Source organism: Zootermopsis nevadensis, unplaced genomic scaffold (assembly GCF_977971745.1).
Source record: "Zootermopsis nevadensis isolate Lab colony 2312 unplaced genomic scaffold, Znev_1.0 Znev_ptg000037l, whole genome shotgun sequence".
Classification (NCBI taxonomy): domain Eukaryota; kingdom Metazoa; phylum Arthropoda; class Insecta; order Blattodea; family Termopsidae; genus Zootermopsis; species Zootermopsis nevadensis.
In genome coordinates this window covers 8,163,373-8,185,628 of record NW_028259169.1, presented here as the reverse complement: position 1 = coordinate 8,185,628, position 22,256 = coordinate 8,163,373, and the positions used below count along the sequence as shown (strand labels likewise).

Sequence of the window (22,256 nt, the reverse complement as noted above, 5' to 3'; positions counted from 1 at the left end):
AAGCTCGTAAGACCTTAAATGCTCGTCAGTCAAACTCTTTGCATACCTGAACCTCAACTAATTTTCTCGAAACACCTTATTTACCTGGCCACCATTTCTTTCTCCTTCAAAGATGCGGCCCCTACGTTGCTGGCAGCAGTTGCCGCAGAGACGAAGTAATTTCTGTGAGTGCCGAAATATTTTTCCATCGATGGGAGCACTACCTGTAAAAGAAGATGAACAATTTATATTTATGAGATGGTAAAGTTGCGTCATATCGTGATATAATAAATATATATTTTAAATCTTCTTATTAAATATTAAAATATTTAAAATTTATCAAATGATGTTCTTTATCGAAATATTTGATTTACATTAGACCATCATTTTTTCCACGACATGTTTCAGTTCCTAAAAGAACTATCTTCAGGTGAATATAATTATATAAAGATTCAAATTAATAATAACTTAAATACAATTTCTATATATTATTTTAGCGTACATTTTTATCAGACATTTTTCTGTCCGTGTAGCACCTGAATATCTTGAATTTAGGTTTATTCTACGGTGATAAATATATTTGCAGAACAGGTTGAACAAAGATCTTGAATCTCTCGCATAACGCCTAAAATTGTATTTTAAAGTCTTTTATTTCGAGACTTGTCGGAACAAAAGTTTCAAGGCTAATTTACACTAGTGGCTTTACGTGCAAGTTGCATCCTCAAAATTATAATTTGGATAGTAATTTTGAAAACAGAGTCACAGTGCATTCCTGTTGGATATTTCTGATTCTCAGTTTATTTCTCAGCTGTACAGGTTATGGGATAATGAGTACCTATAACGAGTTGAGGAGGAGGAGGATATGGAAGAAAGCGAATGTGTCCGATTTTAAGGCAACTGTCACAGGATTCAACTGGAAGGACTACGGAACTTCAAGAAAATATAAATACGTAAGAACAGTCTGACCTCAGGCATTTAAACCCAGAATCTTCAAACACAAATATAGAATAAAAGTACCAAATACTTAACAGTATTTGATTTATGATTTACGGAAATTAGAGGGGAAATTAGAGGGTATAAAGTTGATATGGCTTCTAATTGCATGAGAGACATACCAAATTTAGTGATAACACAAAATGAATCTAAAATAATTGGTGGGATGTACACATGTGAACTAAAACCGTGTAATAATAACATAAGACCACCTTTCCTTACAAAAAAGAAAAGCATTCCAATGTTTCTAAATTCAAAAGACTATAAACTTAATTACGTATGCGTAACAGCTCAGTTTTAATTGGAATAAACTTAAATAGTTACTTGTAACGTTACGTAAGCCATCGCTATTGCAGAACGTGGCAAGAAAATTAGAACACAGAGGATTATGTTGTCACCTTTCAATAATTCTGTCATCGTCATCCACAATCATAACAGAAGCCTTGCGGACACTACTCTGATTGAAATCCTTGCTGAAGAAGTGATACTGCGTTGTTACCCAGCCCACGTACACATGAGTCGGGTCCTGTCCAGGGAAGATCCTTACACCACAGAAGTACTCGTTGATGAGTCGAATATCTCGTTGCCAATAGATTCCGCTCCTGAGACAGCTGGGACAGACATTACTTTTGGACTTCTGTCTGGGATGGTAGGTGGAATAATTCTCGAGTCCGTCCGAAAGCAATCTGTTTACTCGTTAATTAATTTATATTTATTACTGAAATAAAATTAGCAGAATATGAAGTAACGCACAACTGAATAAGAGGGCAGCTTAGCCCCCCAACTGCAGAATACCAAAAGAATTAGAGACAGTACATGAGAAATTTTATACACAGAGGAACAAAAGTCATATCAAAATTAAACACCGTCTGTAACAAGCCCTGAAGATGGATAAGGAAGCCAAAACATAACCTTTTATTAAATAGAAGTCGAATGGATATTTCATGTACCTCTTATTACAACCTTATTGTATAGAAGCTCACCTGCGAGACCCTCGCTCGTGGTGTCCGCACATGTAGTCTACTAGTGCGGCCCATGCCAACTGGTTTTCTCTCAGGACTGACATCTCCATCCATCCATCCATCTGGAGTTCTTCCCTTCTTCAGACGACCATTGCTTGAATCACGTTTACGAGAGAAGAATCTATGATAAAATTTATATTTTAAAATAATTCGACAGTTCCAATTACATGTCAATTCTACTTTCAGCTCTTATGTCCATGACTTTGTCCTTCCTATCGAAAAGCAACGACAAGATTCAGAAATATTGGTGGCCGAGAAATAGACATCCTGAACCGAATAAACTTGTCAATGTTGCTCTTGAAGTACCTGCTACATAGGTCACAGTCAAGACAGGTTATTCTACGAGATGTTCTAACTGTGAGATGTTGCAAAATGTGCGACAGAAAGCAGTAGACAGACACGGATCGAGGACGAGTCCGGCAGAGACATAGTGAGGCATTCGCCGAGGTTGGCATGCATCCCTTGGTGAGAGTTTTGAAAAAAAAATTCAAAATTTTTCGAAAAATCAAAAAACGATGGAAATTGTCTGAAAAGCTCACAACACCCAAAAATTTTGAAATTTTTGAAAGTGGAATTTTTCAAAATTTCTTGGTTTTGTGCGCTTTTTGGACAATTTCCAGCGTTTTTTGATTTTTTACATTTTTTTTCAAAATTTTTCGAAAAATCAAAAATGTTTCAAGCCATTAAATTCCAGCCACTACTTTACTGTCCACATCTTTCTCCGACATACTGGTATCTCAAATTATTATATCTTCGTAAACCGCCTGTGAGTACGATGGCTATTGGTGGTCGGGAGTTTAAATTCATGAAGCCTCGTGGGCAAAATTCAAATTTATTCTGGCATCACAGAAAAGATTTCTGCTGCACTGAGGATAACAATATCCAGGCAGATAAGACGTAAAATATTACCAAGCTTATTATCCCAGATTGAGAAGAAACATAGGAGTAATATTCCTATTAATCAGATATTAACAAACCTTAAATGGAACCTTACGAGGTGAATATATATTTAGAGACAGAATTATTTCACAGTAGAGTAAGAGTGTGATGATGAATCGTAAGTATATTGTTTACCATATGCGTGCAAGCTGTCAACCTTCATTATTTTCCCATCAGACTGCGCCCTGTCTTCCGTTGTTTTCTTAATTAAATTTTTGAGATGATAAACTTGCGTCATATTGTGATAAATATATATTTGTTTAAATCTCGTCCGTCTAATCACAATTTAAAATTTAAACACGGCAATACTTCCAGATAGTTGGAACTCTCAATTCTGGCTGATACAAAAACATTCACCCACACAAAAAGTCATATTAAACACGACGTACATATATAGAACAACTTCGAATATGTTATTAAAATGGAATCTGGAAGAGAACATCATTGATATATGATAAACATCTGACTAAAATACAATAATATATAAAAAAAGTTGCATTTTTAGAAATTATGTTCAAGTTTATATAATTTTAATTTTATACACCTGAAGATAATTCATCTAAGAACTGAAACACGTCGTGAGAAAAAAATGATGTTCTAGTGTAAATCGAATGTTTCGATAGAGAACATCATATGGTATTTTAAATATTTTAAATTTTAAATTGCGATTAGACGGACAAGATTTAAACAAATATAATTAAATTTTGTCAAAATTCTTACAAGAAATCCATCCAGATAAATTCTGGCCTAGTGTACCACTGAAATAGGTTTCTTTTATTTATTTAAGACCATATTAAACACTCCAATGTGATAAGAGTTCATTTCAGATATCAAATCATCATGGAAAATGTGGGCATTTCTGTATCGTGAATTGACAGGAAAAGATCAAAAGTTATTCATACAGCTAACTCAGTCTAGAAATAACTTCACAGACCCTGCGTCGAGGCACGAACAGTCAGGTCGTACAACACGACTACAAAACTGAGGGTTCGGGGCTAAAGAAACCTGAAATAACTGAAAATAAATGTAAAGTAGTTACGTATATAAAGACAGATTTTTACAAAAACTCTACGTTCAGGTAAATGGGTTCATTCTCAAGAACAGAGCTTTCATTTGACATTCTAAGCTTAAAAATGCAATAAATACACTGTATTTTGTAACAAGGATCACTTTATATACACGCGCGTAGACCACGGGAATTTAGATGTCGTACCTAAAACATTAATGGTTTAGTTGTATGCTAGTGGCCAGCTCGAACGCACATAAGCCATAATGCAAGGCCAAGAAAGGTTAATATTTAAATGCTCTCTCTTCCCAGCTTTTATCTCAAATTATTATACACATACAAAAATTACCTTTCTGAAACGATTCATCCCAAGTCCCTGGATCAATCGTGATCAGCGACTTAACAACATCCTCAACCAGCAACGAACGGTCCACCAGTTTCAGCGAGGGCCTGAAATAACATCGAACATTTTCATCAGTACACGCACGGCTCTTTATAAAGAATAAATCGAACCAGACCATTCAACAAATGCCCAAGTTTATACAATTTATACGCAGTAGTCTCTTGTAACTGGTCCCACAAAAACTATCCTTAATCGCCCTGATGACGGAGGCAGTATGACCTCCGAAACGTTGGTTAACATCGACCAGACTACACGGCGCAACAACCCAGAAGACAGAAATCTTTATCTTTAATTGAATTTATTGAATACGTAAATATTCGACTTAGAAGCAATCTGATTGGCCATATGATACAAACATATCATTTATTAAAATTTTTATCATTAATATAAAAATGGGACCCTGTGGAACCAAGGGATCACTGTACTTGTATTCAAACATGCAGTTTAAGAAATATTTTATCCAATTTGTTGCTTTAATCCAAACAGGATTCAACTGTAACTGCGAGAATAAGAACCAATCACATCACAGACTTCAATAAATTCGAATCCCAATATCAAAAAAAATGTAATCCTGATTCAGCATTATAAAGTTTTTACGTGCACGTGTGTGTACGTATTTTCTCTTTTTTCACAGAGTACAACAAGTTTAACAACATTTTATTAGCAAAACAGAATTCTAATAATATTTTCTATTCTTCTTACAATAATTTAAAAATGTACGTCTGTCATATTCATCTGTGGTCTTAACTGATTCTGTTTTTAGGCAGCGCAGATTATGGTCCATTGCAGGATCTTCATATAATTCCTTTAACTCTGGACCCAACGGGACGATATATTCATTTTTACAAACCTCCCCGAAAGACAAAATCATTACTTGAGGTGATTACCTAAAACTCAAAATTTAATTAACATATACTACAGTAACTTATGAATATACAATCAAATTAGGCCAAACAGATGAACACAAAATTTTTAAGACTCGACACTGACAAAATAAGAATCGTATGGAAAAACACAAGACTAGTAAAAGATTAGCAAAGTTATGTTTTATAATTATGCGCTGTGCTGCTTCCAATTCCTATTTGCACACTTAACACAACGAAATGTCTACAAAGTCAAACTACAGAAGTAAGATTCTACTGCTGTGGGGTCTGTGAATTCTCTTCCATCTTGTGTTCGGATTTCTCGTCGTAAATATCTGAAGAAGATTTGTAGGTCTGAAGTACGTAAAAATACGTAAGGAGGATAAAGCACCATGTCAGAACTGATATAAAATTTACAGATGAGAATTAAAATTCATTTTAATTACAGCAGAATGGGATTCAATGAATTTAAGACAAGCACGCAAAAAACATTACGCAACACTTAAAAATGGATAATCTGAATAACGACGAGAAGAATCTGTTTACGTAAACTATTATAAAATACAGTTTAAAATTATAAATTTAATTATGGCACTAATATCGTATAAGTATTAGGATGAGCAAAGCAGCAAGAACTACTCGCATCGCCGTAGCATGTGATTCCAAGTGAAGCAGATCATAGAAACCCTGTCGCAAGGGCCCTGACATATAATAGTTGTTTCTGGTCCACATGGAGACAGAGGGCGTGAGCTGCACGATAATTGGGCTGGTAGCGGAGCGCGGCGTACAAAGTGAGAATGTGGGCGTGAGAACCGTAAGACAAAAGCCTCTTAGGAAATTCTATTATATTCCAGTGGTATTAATCAGCCGAGGCAAATATTTCGGAAACGCGTACACTACAATATTTATACTCAGATTCTCTACATACGAAACTGTAATCCTGTCACCTTTGAAATGAAACTGCAATGAGCTCTCTAGCCAAATAAGACTCTTATTTGCTACAGATTTCTGGGTTACGCTGGGCGAACTATTACGTTTTTCCTCGAGGTACAGGTTATAATTTGAAAGGCGATCATCCCATAATCAATTATGCTGCAAGGGGCTTTAGTATTTCATCCATTCTGTTAACCTGCCAGAATATCATCTCCAGTGCGTAAGTTCCTTCAACCGCAGTAACAGGCTCTAAAATTAATGACACCAGATTCACTTACTAAATTGTGGGTTGTGAAAGATAAAGCAGTCTTTTTTTTTAAATTCGACGTCTTTCAGATTGTCATTTCTTGAGAGACAAATTTAGAAAATGTTTTCTTTGGGGTATTTTCAAACTATTAGACTAAACATTTTGTAAAACTAAAAGTAAAGCTAAACTGCTACGGGCCACGTAGGTGCTTGGGGGGGAGAGGAGGTGTAGCTCCCACTCGTTCTCAACTCAGGCACTAGACGGAGGCAAGTAGTCAGTGTCACGACCTGGCCGCGCCTTACTCCTGGGGAAAGGACCCCTGGTACCCATTATCTGTCATAGTATCGAATGTGAACAGAAAGGAAGATCGTGTGTGTCCTGCATCATGAATATTTATCGTCCGTCACGAGGTGTTCACATTTACCTCAGCATTCGTTCCGTCTCAATTAATTCCAAAATATCGATGCATCTGTCTTCTTCTGGAATGTGAAGTGCCGACACGGACACAGCGTCTTCACACAGCGTACTCCAACCACGAATGTCTGACAGCTTCGGGGCGTGCACTTGCAGAGATTGATTGGGTACTCGTGCCCACTGATGAGGTTTTAAGTCTTGGTGGAAACTTAAAAAAAGAGAGAAACAATGATTTATTAAAAATAAGCATGTGGTCACAAAAGTTCTGGCCGACGGACACATGTTCTGAAGGAACTGTATAAAAATAAGACCTGAAAGTGACTGATTACATTCATTATTTTGCTTTGGTAAATAATGTTTTGCAGACTTTTATGTCAGAATATAGAAAATTAAAATAATTTAACGCATTTAGCCAGGTTTAAAAAAATATTGGATGACGTATCTGTTAAATATCACATTTGTAGTTACAGAAAATCCTGTCCATCTCCTCAGTATGTATTAAAGTAACAACACACAAAACATATAATAATAATGAAGGAATCTGAAAAATGCCCTACAATCTAGATTATATAAATAAATTATGCAAATGTTAGTGCAAAATTCTGTACTTGGTTTTGTTCTGTAACTAAATTTCTGTCTACATCTCTTTACAGTGCCGACTCATTTTATGCAGCATATCACTTGAAATAGAAGACTAATCGAAAACCTGTACATGCAGCAAAAAGTCAAAGTGAGACTGGACTCAGGAGACACCAACAGCATTGAGATAGGTAGAGGTGTAAGACAGGGATGCTGCTTTTTAACCTGTACGGGGAATGGCTTGCCAAGGAAGCTCTGGAGGGAACAGGAGACTTCAAAATTGGAGGAAGAGTGATAAAGACTGTAAAGTATACAGACGAATTAGTAGTATTGGCAAAGGAAGAGGAGGAATTACAGAACATGATGGACAAGTTAGTGGAGACAGGTAGAGAGTATGGAATGGAAATCAACATTGAAAAATCAAAGGTAATGAGGATAGCACCGAGAGCAGAACCATTGAACGTTGTAATTGGAAACCAACAGATGGAGAATGTGGAGCATTTCAAGTACTTCGGAAGCATAGTCACGACGGACGCCCTATGCACCAAGGAAGTAAAAGCAAGGATAGCCATGGCCAAGGCAGCTTTCGTCAAGAAGAGGATACTTCTCACTAGCAAGTTGGGCTTGGAGATGAAGAAGAAACTAGTGAAGTGTTACGTATGGAGCAGAGACTTGGACACTCAGGAAGAAGGAACAGAAATACCTGGAGAGTTTTGAAATGTGGTGTTGGAGAAGAATAGAGAAGATCAGGTGGACGGATCGAGTGACCAACGAAGAAGTATTGAGGAGAGTCAACGAGCAAAGAAACATTCTGCAGGCGATTACACGAAGGAAAGCTAACTGGCTGGGACATATTATGAGAAGGAATGGGTTACTGAGTGACATCATCGAAGGCCAGGTTGAAGGAAAGCGAGGGCTGGGAAGAAGACTGATACAGCCAACCGACGACCTTAAACAAGGAAAGAAGATGACGTTCCAGGAATTAAAGCGAGAAGCCGAGAATAGGGACAACTGGAGAGCTCTGTTTGGGCAGAGCAATGGACCTGTCGTAAGACAGAACACTGAATAATAATAATAATCACTTGAAATTGGTAATGTGACTTAAAACTTGATACCTCTTAAAAGCAACTAGTGTATATAGACCTAACCTAACCTAACCTAACCTGTGGTATAACATGCCTCTCAGAGTTCTGAAGCAGTGCAGCTGAAAGTGGCAGGGTGGTTGATGTCCTACCCAACTCTATCTGCAACACTTCCTTGCTCGTTGCTGCCACAAAGATGTTTCAGGTACCATCTATCAAAACAACGTAGGAGAAGAGAAGTTTACACAGTACGTTCACATTTCCCACTAAACACATCAATAAATTCACAATATCTTTCAGAATATGAATCTAATAATAGCATAACATACGCGTAACATTCCTTCCAATTATAAGAATTCTTGTGAACAATATCTTGAGAAACGTTCGAAGTTACAAAGTACAATTTCCTGATCAATGCGTATTTTACTTCAGCGTCCTGTATGGGTTTTTAAGAGACGTACCCTGTTTTATCAAAACACATGCACATCATAGCATAACACTGTCGGTTTTAAATTGGTCCAGTTGGAGATACACAGATTTATTAAATATTTCAATTTCCCTCAAAAAAACATAATTTATTTCTGCTGCAATCTTGGCAACCTCACCGGGACACCATTTTGTTTGTGGACGTCTCACCCCAAACCGCATAATAAGGGAGAAAAATACTGTAAAGGGACCAACATTTTATAATTTTTATACTACGCTAGAAAACACTACACGTCGGAACATTAAAGAAGTATCATACGCCAAACAATTTCATTACCAAGAGAAATAAAATCCTTCTTTCTCTACATAAAGCTAGATTTTGATAATTTCAGATTAGATTATGAGAATGAGCAATTTCCAATCATAATTTTAAAAATACTTATACTTTGCCCAAATTTTCTTAAAATAAACTCTACTGAAATAATAAATGTCCTTATTCGTTATAGAAATGAAGGGAAATCGTAAGCGTGAAACTGTAATACGTCAAGGATCTATTTTGTTGTTATTAATCGTTAAAAACAAACTTTCTGTTAATACTGTCACATTCCCTGTGATGCCCCTTTGCCTGATGAATCATGAGTCACTTCATCGTAGAGTTCGTCAGCACGGACCACGTAGCAACTCTGACGATCGATGCTATCGTAACAAAACTTAATAGTTTGCTTTCAAATTTCATAATTTCAAAGCTAAAAAGTATTAATACCAGTGAACAACGAGGAGGAGTCTTGTGAACGAGGTAACGAATCCCACCTCATACGTTTGTAACGCAGCCAAGATGGCATTACTGGTTGTGGGGAAATTAGAGGGTATAAAGTTGGTATGGCTTCTAATTGCATGAGAGACATACCAAATTTCGTGATAACACAAAATGAATCTAAAATAATTGGTGGGATGTACACATGTGAACTAAAACCGTGTAATAATAACATAAGACCACCTTTCCTTACAAAAAAGAAAAGCATTCCAATGTTTCTAAATTCAAAAGACTATAAACTTAATTACGTATGCGTAACAGCTCAGTTTTAATTGGAATAAACTTAAATAGTTACTTGTAACGTTACGTAAGCCATCGCTATTGCAGAACGTGGCAAGAAAATTAGAACACAGAGGATTATGTTGTCACCTTTCAATAATTCTGTCATCGTCATCCACAATCATAACAGAAGCCTTGCGGACACTACTCTGATTGAAATCCTTGCTGAAGAAGTGATACTGCGTTGTTACCCAGCCCACGTACACATGAGTCGGGTCCTGTCCAGGGAAGATCCTTACACCACAGAAGTACTCGTTGATGAGTCGAATATCTCGTTGCCAATAGATTCCGCTCCTGAGACAGCTGGGACAGACATTACTTTTGGACTTCTGTCTGGGATGGTAGGTGGAATAATTCTCGAGTCCGTCCGAAAGCAATCTGTTTACTCGTTAATTCATTTATATTTATTACTGAAATAAAATTAGCAGAATATGAAGTAACGCACAACTGAATAAGAGGGCAGCTTAGCCCCCCAACTGCAGAATACCAAAAGAATTAGAGACAGTACATGAGAAATTTTATACACAGAGGAACAAAAGTCATATCAAAATTAAACACCGTCTGTAACAAGCCCTGAAGATGGATAAGGAAGCCAAAACATAACCTTTTATTAAATAGAAGTCGAATGGATATTTCATGTACCTCTTATTACAACCTTATTGTATAGAAGCTCACCTGCGAGACCCTCGCTCGTGGTGTCCGCACATGTAGTCTACTAGTGCGGCCCATGCCAACTGGTTTTCTCTCAGGACTGACATCTCCATCCACAGCTGGTTCGGGAGTTCCTCCCTTCTTCAGACGACCATTGCTTGAATCACGTTCACGAGAGAAGAATCTATGATAAAATTTATATTTTAAAATAATTTGACAGTTCCAATTACATGCCAATTCTACTTTCAGCTCTTATTTCCATGACTTTGTCCTTCCTATCGAAAAGCAATGACAAGATTCAGAAATATTGGTGGACAAGAAATAGACATCCTGAACCGAATAAACTTGTCAATGTTGCTCTCGAAGTACCTGCTACATAGGTCACAGTCAAGACAGGTTATTCTACGAGATGTTCTAACTGTGAGATGTTGCAAAATGTGCGACAGAAAGCAGTAGAGAGACACGGATCGAGGACGAGTCCGGCAGAGACATAGTGAGGCATTCGCCGAGGTTGGCATGCATCCCTTGGTGAGAGTTCTGAAAAAAATTTCAAAATTTTCGAAAAATCAAGAAACGATGGTAATTGTCTGAAAAGCGCAAAAAACCCAAAATTTTTGAAAAAAATTTGAAAGTGGAATTTTTCAAAAAATTTTGGTTTTGTGCGTTTTTTGATTTTTTTAAAAAATTTAAAATTTTTAAAAATTTTCGAAAAATCAAAAAACGATGGAAATTGTCTGAAAAGCGCACAAAACCCAAAAATTTTGAAATTTTTGAAAAAATTTTGAAAGTGGAATTTTTCAAAAATTTTCGGTTTTGTGCGCTCTTTGGACAATTTCCAGCGTTTTTTGATTTTTCGAAAATTTTGAAGAAATTTCAATTTTTTTTTCAAATTTCACCCCACCTGATGCCATGCAGGACAGATCGCCGTCGGACTGTGTCTGATGTACTGTGACTCTAACAAACGCGGTCTGTGCCTCACACGGTCTCTATAAGCCGAGATGCTGGATGCAACACGTAAGGCAGAAACCGAGACGGGCATGGCAGGGCACAGGTGATAATTCACTGACTTCTCACCAGTGAAGCTCACGGTCATGCCCAGGGCAGCCTATATGGGATTTGTGGGGGACAAATTTGCATTCGGACTTGTTTTTCCCTGAGTTTTCCAGTTTTTACCTGCAAATATAATTTCACTGACGCTCCATTTTCATTCATGTATCATCTGGGGGTGGCCAATGGTCCAGTTAATAGCCACAGTCCCACAGAGAGACAGTCATGTCATTGTACAATATTCCCAGCTATCATATAAACAATGTTTAATGTGAACCAAATTATTTCTCTGAGAATATTTTAAGCATTCTCTTAATGTTTAATAGCACGTTTTAGTAACAATATAACATTTAATTATTGTGGGCTTCTAACACACTTTCATGCAAATTATGACAATGACTGCCATCTTCATTGCCATGAAAAACTCAAATCTCAGGCACAAATTATTATTATTCTCTATAAAATAAGCAATGTATTGTGTTGTAGGTATAGCATACTTGAAAACATGCATAATCTATGGCAGCAAAATTCACGTGTTCCATTAACGAATTACGTTGCTTTTGTGCACCCATTAGACCATACGTGTCAATGACATTCAGTACTAAAACATGTTTCAAATAAACAAAATATAATTACATAATTACTTTTCTAACAATTTAGGTCCCCTTTCTGGACAATGTAACTGCATGGATGCAGGGAGCATTGATAGTATTTTGGAGATTCTTAACATCTCCAACTCCAAACTAAAGCTTCTTCTTCAAGACGCTCGTTGATACAGCACAGCCTAGATTTCAGATTCTCATGGTATTAAAGATGTGGAATGCAGTCATCTGGTTATAAAATCATATAGCCTTACAGGGGTTCAGAGGAACATAGCACCTCCACCTTCTGAGCAGAAATGTGTATGAATTCCATCTTTAACAAGTGATATGCTCCCCTGGGACATTATTAATTACTTATAAGACTACACGGTGTCACAACCCAGAAGACTTACATTACAAGTACATCCAACAGTGGAAACCGGTCTGTTCAATTCAAACCGTAAGCAGTTACTTTGTCTTAAAGACGTTACATCACCACAAAAAAAGATCGGATTAAGAACGAACTGCCACGAGAGCTTGAACCCACTTCCCTACTTTCAAAACAGTCAAACCTCGTACACCGTTGTAAAACCCAGATGAAAAAGGACAAAACACATTTGTTTAACAAAGAACAGAAACCTATTATGGTAAATAAGTAACAATTTTGCATATGAAATATCACCAAAATTTGAACAGTTCTTATTAAGAGCCAAATAACAATAAAAGATTTGAAAAACAGGAATCAACAAAAGTAAATTCCTTCCAGCTGGTGAAGCTTTACTATCACAGCACATGGTTAAGTATGTTCTTTGATTACTGCAGCCTAATAATCTTGATTTCAATCACCAATGTCTCCCCACATTCTTCTCATGGTTAAGTCAGTGTACGTCAATTCTTGTAATCTAGTGATTTGCCTTAAACCAGCGTTACTTACACAAAGCAATAATATCAATGGTTAAATTTTTTTAAAATTCATCAGTCAAATACTATTAATTTATGTTGTGTGCAGTAACCACGTAAATAAAAACAAATTTTTAAAATAAATTCAATTAGTTACCAATATTTTTTATATAAAATGACCACATGAGTTCTCTTAACATCATAAAGCATATAAATTTAAATTTTCAATCTTTCGGCCTATGACCGTGCCATACTGGAAATATGTTTGATATTAAACGTGCGACAAAAGGCAGTTCCACATTCTTCAAATTAAAACATGTCTTTATGTGCTCGTACTGTTCTGAGACATCACATCATCAAAGTAATATAATATAATTTCATTTTGTGTTAAAACAAATACTTTTCAATCAGATAATATATGCAGTAAGTGTGAAATTCAGTCAACTTCCTTTGCAAAACCACATGTAATTTAACCATGTTTAATAACCAATTCTTAATTATTTTCAGAAGAACCACGAATACCTACCTCGTTCTAATGTACCATTCATTTGTGCATTTTCCAGTTTGTCGTATGTGACAGCGAGCCTCTCCTCGGACGTCTGGATGGTTTATGCTTCAGTTTGCTTGCAGAAGGTTCTGGTGATGCTCCATTCATTATAAGTTCATCTGCTTCAACAGCATCTTCTGAATAACCACGCTGGAGGCCTAATAGAAACAGACTTGAAGTAAGCCAAGACTCTCTTAACTACAGGGTTATTACACAAGACCATATGGCTAGTTCTGAAGCCACGAGTGCGTCATTAAACTCGTTACAAAGAAAGGAAGGTCTTATTAATGGACAAACAGATACCATAAATGGACAAGGCAAGTGCTGCAACCTGTAACTACTGACAAGTGTGAAGACAGTTTCTTATTCCCAGCACCAATGTTAGTTCATGTGTTGCAAATCACTTCTTGAATTGTATTTATAAAATGATTTAATTTATGACTTCTCAGCTCTATAAAGAAACAAGTGTTGATGAGATTTCACTCCTTGGTTTTCCTTCTTTGTCACTTTTCACACACTCAGTTCAATGTAATTTCTCTAGAACAGCATTTTCAGCCCAATGTGGCCATCATCAGGTTCAATTCCCTGCATTGGGGATCATATCCATCGATTAATGTGATTCGTAGTGTATAAATCACATTCTGTATCAGTTATTTCAAAAGGCAGTTTGATTATTAGTCATCAAAATACAACAGAAATGGTCACAGAAGATCTACTGTAAAATAACTTACGAGACATCGCTCTGTAGCTACAGAAATCAAAATAAGGTCATCGCCGACTCTCACTTTCTCACCCAAACTTGAAATTAGCTTATTATTAGTATTCATATGCTGACATAACACAATTTGATTCATCAAATGATCTACTAAATCATTACAGCATTTCCTTAGTCTTCATTTGAAACAATTAAGAATAACTCCAGCAGCTACTGTGACATGATATATAACCAAGTTTTATTATACAATAAAATCCTCTCGAACTATCCACAAGCGTGGAGATGACTAAAGGAAGAACAAGAAAATGTAACTGACTCCTAGGTTGCTTTTATGGTACAGGTATAACATTGTAAAAATGTTAAAATATTGAAAAGAACAGAACTGGCAAGACTGTATAATGTATATTTCTACTATGGTAAATACAACTATATTTCTCAATATTTTCCTTATGCTTCCATAATCAGGGCAATGAGTGATCATCAGTTATGGATCACAACACTTAAACATTTATTTAATTTATAAATTCTATTACCTTTATCATTCGTAACTGAACCCCTTCATCTGTTTGTGGGCCACCGAAACATACACATAAGATATTTTCCTGGAGTAGCTGAGACAGGAATATTTCCAGCTTAATGTCCATAAGCTATGAGTTTCTGAAATGAATAAGTTTGATTTACAAATGTATGTAGCATGAGAATAAAATCTGTACTTTGCAAAACACGCAAGTTACGTACCTGAAGACAATCTGCTCTGACATGCCAATTCAAATGGAAGAAAGTATTTCTCTGCTGTAATGATATTGGCTTCATCATTCTTTGGTAATGGCAAGGCAGATGATGGATTAGGGGCATCCTGACCTGCACCTTTCAGTTCGTTTCGTATCTACAATGTAAGGTTATGACAATTAATCAGGAAAATTAACCAAGATTAAGAGCTACTACAATTAATGAAAACTTGACATAAAGATATTAACTATTCAATTACATGCAATGCAAAACTACTTACAGTATAACCGCCACTTACTGTGTTCAATCAAAGTATTTTTAAATAAATTTTGTTAATATAATTCGAAACAGAACGAGCAACTTACCAAGCACGTTTCAACCGGGAGTGGTGCTACCACTTTATATCTTGGTCGCTGAGTATCGTCTCTAGAGCCCTCACAATAAACATTTCTTTGGTTTAAAAGTCCTTTGCATCGTTACCTAAAAGAATAACAATAACATTCTTCAAATGTAAGGTACTAAATAATATGAATCACTTTACGACGACATTATTCTAATCAATAAAGACAGGCAGCCATTTTGAACGGAACTAATATCGTAGTGAAATTTGAAACTATTGTTCCTTAATTCGGCAACTATTCTCAATATCACACTGATAGAATTTAAGTTCTATAACATGTATGTTTTTCATAATGTGAAAACATATGTCTTAATAACACGCTTTATTATACGGTCAGATTGTCGATTTACTTTCATTACCAACATTCAAGCATGGAAGTTCCTTTTATTTTAACTAATGTTTCAATGCAACTCTTTCACAAACTAAACATTTTCTAGCAGTTATAGGCAAAGTGGAATATCTGAAATTCATATAACTTAATATGTTGTCTTGCGATATTTCACTTAGTGAGACATTATCCCTAAAGTATACATGCCTTCGTTTACCACGTTGGTCACAGTGGATGGTGACCTTACGTACGAAATAAACATTGATGTTTTAAGTGTTAATTCTAAAATGATTATACATATCATTGTATAATATATAGTTACTTATAGTATTTAATACGTATGTACAGGATGAATTACATCTTGTGTGAGGTACACGAAATCCGTCCTGGAACTGGAATTTTTTGTAACAGAATTGGCAGTACTACATTAAGTTTGCATGTGTTGACAAAATATGTCTTATAATATTACAATGAAATTTATTGTATTATAGTTTGAATTTAAAACACAGAACGTATTGGTTATTGTAGGTTGTACTGGAGACATGAACATTGCATAGGTCAGGAACAGAGGTGAAGGAAAAGCTTTCACCTTTTCAACTTAAGTTATGCTAGTTGTGGTTTGTTACCTTCCCCTTAAAGTTATTATGACAATTTCCAGTGTTATGAAACCTTACTTCGAAGCTTTTATGACCAAATTCTGCCTTAAGTGAACTGTCTTTCTGTTGGGTTTTATTCTAAATAAATCAAGTTATTTATTTGCTACCTTGTGACTGAATTCCCTACTGACTCATTTAGAATTGTAAACTGTGAATACTACAAATAAATTTGTCGTCCTTAATTTTACAAGAAGCCCAGAGGAGAAAGCTGTTCCAGTTGTGAAAGTTATTGCAACTCCAGAGATAAAATCAACCGAAGAGTCTGGGATTGTCCCAGAAAATGTATCCAAATCAAAGACGACGAATGAAGTCAAGGGGGAAGGTAAGTTCTCTTCCTTTAAATTATTTAAATTTGTTCTGTAGCATAAGAATTTAATATTTCGTTACTGCCTCAGGGTATTTATATGCTAAGTCTGTAGCAGAAGCTGTGTGACTTCAATATAGAGATAGAATTTTCATTGTGGGTTTATTTGAGTCGCTATTACAAGTACATTGTTTGGTCATGCAAGGGGCCACTCATTTAAAGTTACAGTGCCATAATTTTATGTTGAAAGTAGAATATTTCAAGGCTTTAATGACAATTCAGTACTAATGAATAATGAATTGGACAGATGGATGAGGTATGCAAGTCTCAGTTAGGATAACCAGTCTCAGACCAAGATCTGGACCTTGGACCTCCCAAATTTGAAGCACGATTGCTAATCACTTGGCTTGCAATTTTTGTATCCATTATATATGGGATTTAAATAAGAGAGATTTGAAGGAAGTGGTTTTCAAAAGATCAGATATTGTAATAAATAAAATGTCTTTATTTTAGAACTCTGAAACTATTTGGGGAGACAGAATAAACTGTGTTAATTGTGCCCTCATCTTCTGTTAAAAGTTATTGTAATTTAAAAGTGTGCAAGGACTTATGAAGTATTACCTGGCCTATATTTCATGTTATGAGTTGACACATTTTAGTCTAGAATTTTGTTTTTGACAGTAATCTTTCTTCTGGTGTCAGTTTACATAAACTCTTGATTGACACATTTCAGAATTTTAAAAAAAAAAAAAAATATACAGACTTTTAATTCCATAATTATAATTTCTAATGTCAATTTATAATACATAACCCTAAAATATGAGGAGAGATGGAGACTTCCAGTTTCCCCAGAAATGATAAACACAAGCCTTAACAAGGTGAAAGCCTTCAAACTTCAATTTAGTTCAGTGTTTTGTACAGGAGTTAACTCTATTTAGATTTGATATGGGAGTTTACTGTTAAAATATATTGTTGTTGGTAACCTTTGGTTTCCAAACTGAAAGATGCCATTGGCTGATGAGCTGAGTCACTTATTCTCTCTGGAAATGAAAAAAAACGACAAATGACTGTCTGGATCAAATCAGGAGCCAGGTGGTTCCATCAATTTCCAGTGTACAGCATGTGGAAATATTTACAAATACAGGCGAAGTCTTTTGAGACACGTAAGACTGGAATGTGGAAAGGAACCTCTGTTTCAGTGTCCAGGCTGCCGCCCTGCGGTTTAAACATAGAAATCATTTAACTACTACAAAACATAGCAAATTAAATTCATAATTGTGTGCAACAACCAAGACTTAGTATATTTTGAATGTAAATTTAAATCATGTGAAGATATATATTTCTGTTTTTTTGTGATGTATGCTTGTATTGTTCTGATGACAGTGTGTTCCTGTTATAAATGTTTTTGATTCGTCATATTTTAAACTCTCTTATTGCCAAGCTGCATATTTTTTAAAAAAAACAACTGAGATGCTTTTTTAAAATTTCATAACGATCACAAGAGACCTTTATGATTTATGAAACAGAACATCGCACACCAAAAAATATATTGTGTGATAGTGTAATTTATTAAACGAAACACACACATATTTTTTTAAAATTAAATAATAAATAACAGAAAAGTAATTTTTAAGCATTAGTCATATAGGAGGCTTACAGAATCTGTCACACTGGTAGGAAAATGGGAGAATACATTGTATAAACTTAATTGTACGTGGACCGTCATCTTATCATTTACAAAGATTATCGATGGTATTAAACTTGTGTGTTACAAATGTTGTACCTTTGAAAGAAATTCTCATTATTCTTACACGAAATAATTTTATTTTCCAGTTACTCATCCATAAATCCATCGAGACGCTGTGATTACCAGGTTATAGAAATATGCGTAAGAAGACTTTGGTATATGTTACGTAGTCATCGCAGATGTTTAATCGTGTCTCACCGTAACACGAAGGCAACTATCCCATTGTGAAAGAAATCACTGACCAGTCATTTGCGCTCCTTTAGTTATCCGATGAGACAGAAATAACTTTGGTGGTTCAGAAGCTTCGACTCCGAGACACCCTCACACATTATCACTGGAAGCCTTTTGTTATATATAGTTATTATTTCTGTCAAGTAGAATGCTGTTTTCTTACGCATATTGATGGTTATAAGAGTTAATGTAGTGTATTATGTTGTAGACGTCTGGTCGTATTACAAAAAGGATAACGTTCACAAATGGTTTATTTTTATGTTGGATACAAGATTTTTTTTTTAAAAAATATGTACCTTCAGTTACGCCATGATCGCTTCCATGGACGTCTCGTCAAATTCTTTGTTCATTAATAATTTTATCATTTGGTGTTATAGTCTGAGATTCTGACAGTGTTTTAAGTAAGTGAGAAAATATGGAAATGCCTTCAGTTTTCTCTGTTCTCAGTGGCTTCCTTCACTAAGTTATTTAATATTTTTTTTGTTTATTTAATGATTCTTTGTCAGTTGTGAAGATTATATTGACAATGTTTAGTGAGAATTGGCAGAATGATTAAGAGGAATGAAATAAGTTTACATAATTGTATTTGTTATGTGTACTGAAACACCATTTTGCAAGGAACTTGCAGTTTTTCTGAAGAACTTACTGCCTTCCTCTCAAGACTGGAATACATTTTCACTAGTGTGCTTTAGGTGTACTCCCAATACACCAGATGAGTTTTCTAATAATACTTTAATTTCGGTGTTAACAAATTATTTCCTTAAAGTAAATTTAATCATAGTATTGAAGTGAGATATATATTTCTTGTAGATATATTGAAGAGGAGATTTTTACTTCCCAAGAATTACAGAACGTCTGCTGGAAGGCTAATAGTATGAGACGTATGAACTACGGACGAAATGTGGGTGAAGATTTGCTTTATCTGGCTTTCTCACTAATTTTTTTTCATTCTTAAGAGTTATTTTATCGTGCGAACAGACGACGGAAGTTTCACCACTTATCGGAATACAAAAATAGAACATTTTGCTGACAGAACTATTCCATTGTGTGTTACAGAATTGAAAGAAAGCAAACTTCAGCAGTTGTAGTAATCAGAATTCTGACAGAGAGTACCTCAGGGCTGCTGATGGTCAGGAGGTGATATATCATGGCAGACGAGGCATTTCGGCGTATGACGTGGCGAGAGTTACCGATACGAGAAGAACATGGTGAGGCATATTCTCAGTTCCAGTGTCCGCATCGCCCACATCAAACTAAACACAAAAGCAGCATCCAAATGTCTCCGATTAAAGCCCATTAGAAGAGATACAGGTAAGTTGATGCGTACAAACACATACTCATGCATGGATGCATGAGTATGTTCTGTTACTTATTGAAGAATTGAGTTAGCTTCCTCTTGAGTATATGTCATACGGAGACAGATAATATGAAAGGTATATAGAGAGTTACTATTGGGAACAATAATTTATGTAGGATCAGTTCATGGTACGCCTGCATCATATTTTGTCAGTCAGTTTTGGCATTGGGTTTCATTTAAGGTTCTTATGGTGATGGCTGTCTTCTGGGATATTGTGTGGTAGATATTGATCAAAATATCAGAAGAGTTTACTGCCTCCATAACAAAAGCCCTGTTGAAGGAGGCTCTAAGCCCTTCTGTCAGTTTCTACTCAACTCAGAAGACAGCCATATCAAATTTTGATATTTGCAGAGTTTGGTTCATTTAGGCGTTTCTTTATTCAAGGCCTTGAATTAATATATTTAAGTCCTTAGATTCAGTTTAATAAAACTTTGAAAAAAAATGCCACTTCTGTTATAGGTGTCCTGAAAACTCACAATATTTTCATAAGCTCTGATTTTAAGAAACTCGTCGTTAACCTTTGTCAGACACACATCATGGCTTTTGCAGTAGTATATTGTTAAACCATGAACTGCGTAGCTCAACTCTGACTGGCAGCCTCAAATTATTGACGTTTAAATCCCGTTACTATATCGAAAAAGATTGCGTGCGCTACCAGAGGTGTTGTCCGAGCCTAACTGATGCATTCCTAAATTTATGTAGTGAATATGCTATATGTAAAGGAATAACAGTTTTGTGATTGTGATTTCGTTCCATTTCTTGTCTTACCCAAGTTTTCTATTAAAGCGTGATTTTAATTAATTTGAATAATTTGTAAATATTATAAATGTATTGTGTGTGATGTTTTATTGTAGCTGGTGGGTTGCATTGAGATTTTTGCTGGGCTCGTGTTGCACATAACTGTACTAGTTTTTTTATAGGTTAATTTGATCTGCGTCATTTCATTCATCTTAATGTTGATCCTTTTTCTTTGGAAATACAGCCTTCATCTACGTAATACAACCACTCAGAATCAGGAACTGCAGTTAACTTGAGAATATTAGAAATGGTTACTGAATTTCTAAAAAAAACTGTCATATGTCCTAAGTCTACTTACTAAATTACCAGTTGCTGATGTAAGGAGTTTGTTAGCAAGGGAAAGGTTAATTTTCTACATCAGTAAAATAACTGATGACTTTTTGAGAAGACTTCTTCTCCACAGTTACTGAGTAGAGTTTTAGTTCCATCCAGATGTGTCCAGTACGTAAAAGTGCACATAACTCAAAAAAAAACACTGTGAAACTGAACACTCATTTTGGCTTAGTGTTATATAAATACCGCATTTAATTCCAAACAATTAAATGGTAAATCCTGTAAGAACTATAATGGTCTTTTAATTTTATTTATTTGATTATTTTCAGCAGAGACTAGAGCAGAAACCGTCACGAATAAAATATTCAGCAATCCCGTTGCTGCTGATGGCTTTACAATTTGTGGAGTGGTATTTCAGGTAGCATTTCAAACAACAGTGCAATGGAGTGTGCTTCGACGTAGATCTACTTCAGACCCGTGATCGGTAGATGGCAGCAGAGTCTGTTACAGTACGCAAAGAATGATCATCGAATATCCCTCATTCTCCCGCGATCCCGGGATTTGTTCGCTGCTTTTCAGATGTTGCCATCCCTGCGTACGAGATAATGGCGTAAGTATTGTGTATATCTTCTGTCCACTGCATTTCTTCTGTCATATATTGCGAGAGCGTGCAAGTTAATGTTATGTTATTTGAGCGTGTGATGAATTTATGTGTGTCATCTTTCCCTTGTGTGGAGGACGTAAAGTAAGAACTAATTCGATTGCGTTGAAGGTCGGCTTAGTTGGCCAATTGATAATGATGTAGAGTGCCTCTATAGGAAAAATTACGTCTGTGACTTGCTTGTGGAAATGCTGTAGCTGATAATTTGTAGTTGTGTAAGAACTTGCTGCAATGAACAAAGTAAAAGTAAGTAGGTAGAGTGACAGGATGCAATAATGGTGATGTGGCACACTTCATTCTTACTGGGATTCTTAGTGACAAGGTATCTGGTGTTCATAAGATGCCTCATAAG

At 35.7% G+C, this 22,256-nt stretch overlaps 1 protein-coding gene and 2 long non-coding RNA genes across 20 annotated transcripts in view; 1 reads left to right on the top strand and 2 right to left on the bottom strand.

The window, feature by feature from the left end:
• The window catches only part of LOC147871876 (uncharacterized), a 48,419-nt gene extending 32,650 nt beyond the window's left edge, over positions 1 to 15,769 (bottom strand). For 4 of the 15 annotated variants that reach the window (XR_015538222.1, XR_015538224.1, XR_015538221.1 and 1 more), the window contains exons 1-9: positions 15,515 to 15,758; positions 15,159 to 15,306; positions 14,954 to 15,077; positions 13,685 to 13,863; positions 10,655 to 10,814; positions 10,070 to 10,389; positions 8,542 to 8,672; positions 6,810 to 7,007; positions 4,289 to 4,389 (exon numbers count right to left, since the gene is read on the bottom strand). Coding sequence is in view for 8 of the 15 variants with exons in the window: in XM_087359949.1 (XP_087216075.1) it covers positions 4,289 to 4,389; positions 6,810 to 7,007; positions 8,542 to 8,555 (313 nt within the window). In the remaining 7 variants the exon portion in view is untranslated. Of the gene's footprint in view, positions 1 to 4,288; positions 4,390 to 6,809; positions 7,008 to 8,541; positions 8,673 to 10,069; positions 10,390 to 10,654; positions 10,815 to 13,684; positions 14,471 to 14,953; positions 15,078 to 15,158; positions 15,307 to 15,514 lie in introns of those variants that run through there. The other 11 variants (XR_015538226.1, XR_015538225.1, XR_015538227.1 and 8 more) reach the window with 8 other exon arrangements.
• Positions 15,770 to 16,255: 486 nt separating this feature from the next.
• Positions 16,256 to 22,256, top strand: part of LOC147871874 (uncharacterized) — a 33,967-nt gene continuing 27,966 nt past the window's right edge. For all 3 annotated transcript variants that reach the window (XR_015538228.1, XR_015538229.1, XR_015538230.1), the window contains exons 1-3: positions 16,256 to 16,855; positions 18,671 to 20,126; positions 21,573 to 21,853. This is a non-coding gene — a long non-coding RNA (uncharacterized LOC147871874). The remainder of the gene's footprint in view (positions 16,856 to 18,670; positions 20,127 to 21,572; positions 21,854 to 22,256) is intronic.
• LOC147871875 (uncharacterized) lies at positions 17,322 to 21,578 on the bottom strand. Of its 2 annotated transcripts, XR_015538232.1 has the most exons (3): positions 21,269 to 21,578; positions 19,929 to 20,068; positions 17,322 to 17,877 (listed from the first exon to the last, which is right to left on the bottom strand). It is a non-coding gene; the product is annotated as an uncharacterized LOC147871875 (long non-coding RNA). The 2 variants fall into 2 exon arrangements; XR_015538231.1 differs by lacking the exon at positions 17,322 to 17,877 and having other exon boundaries at positions 19,049 to 20,068.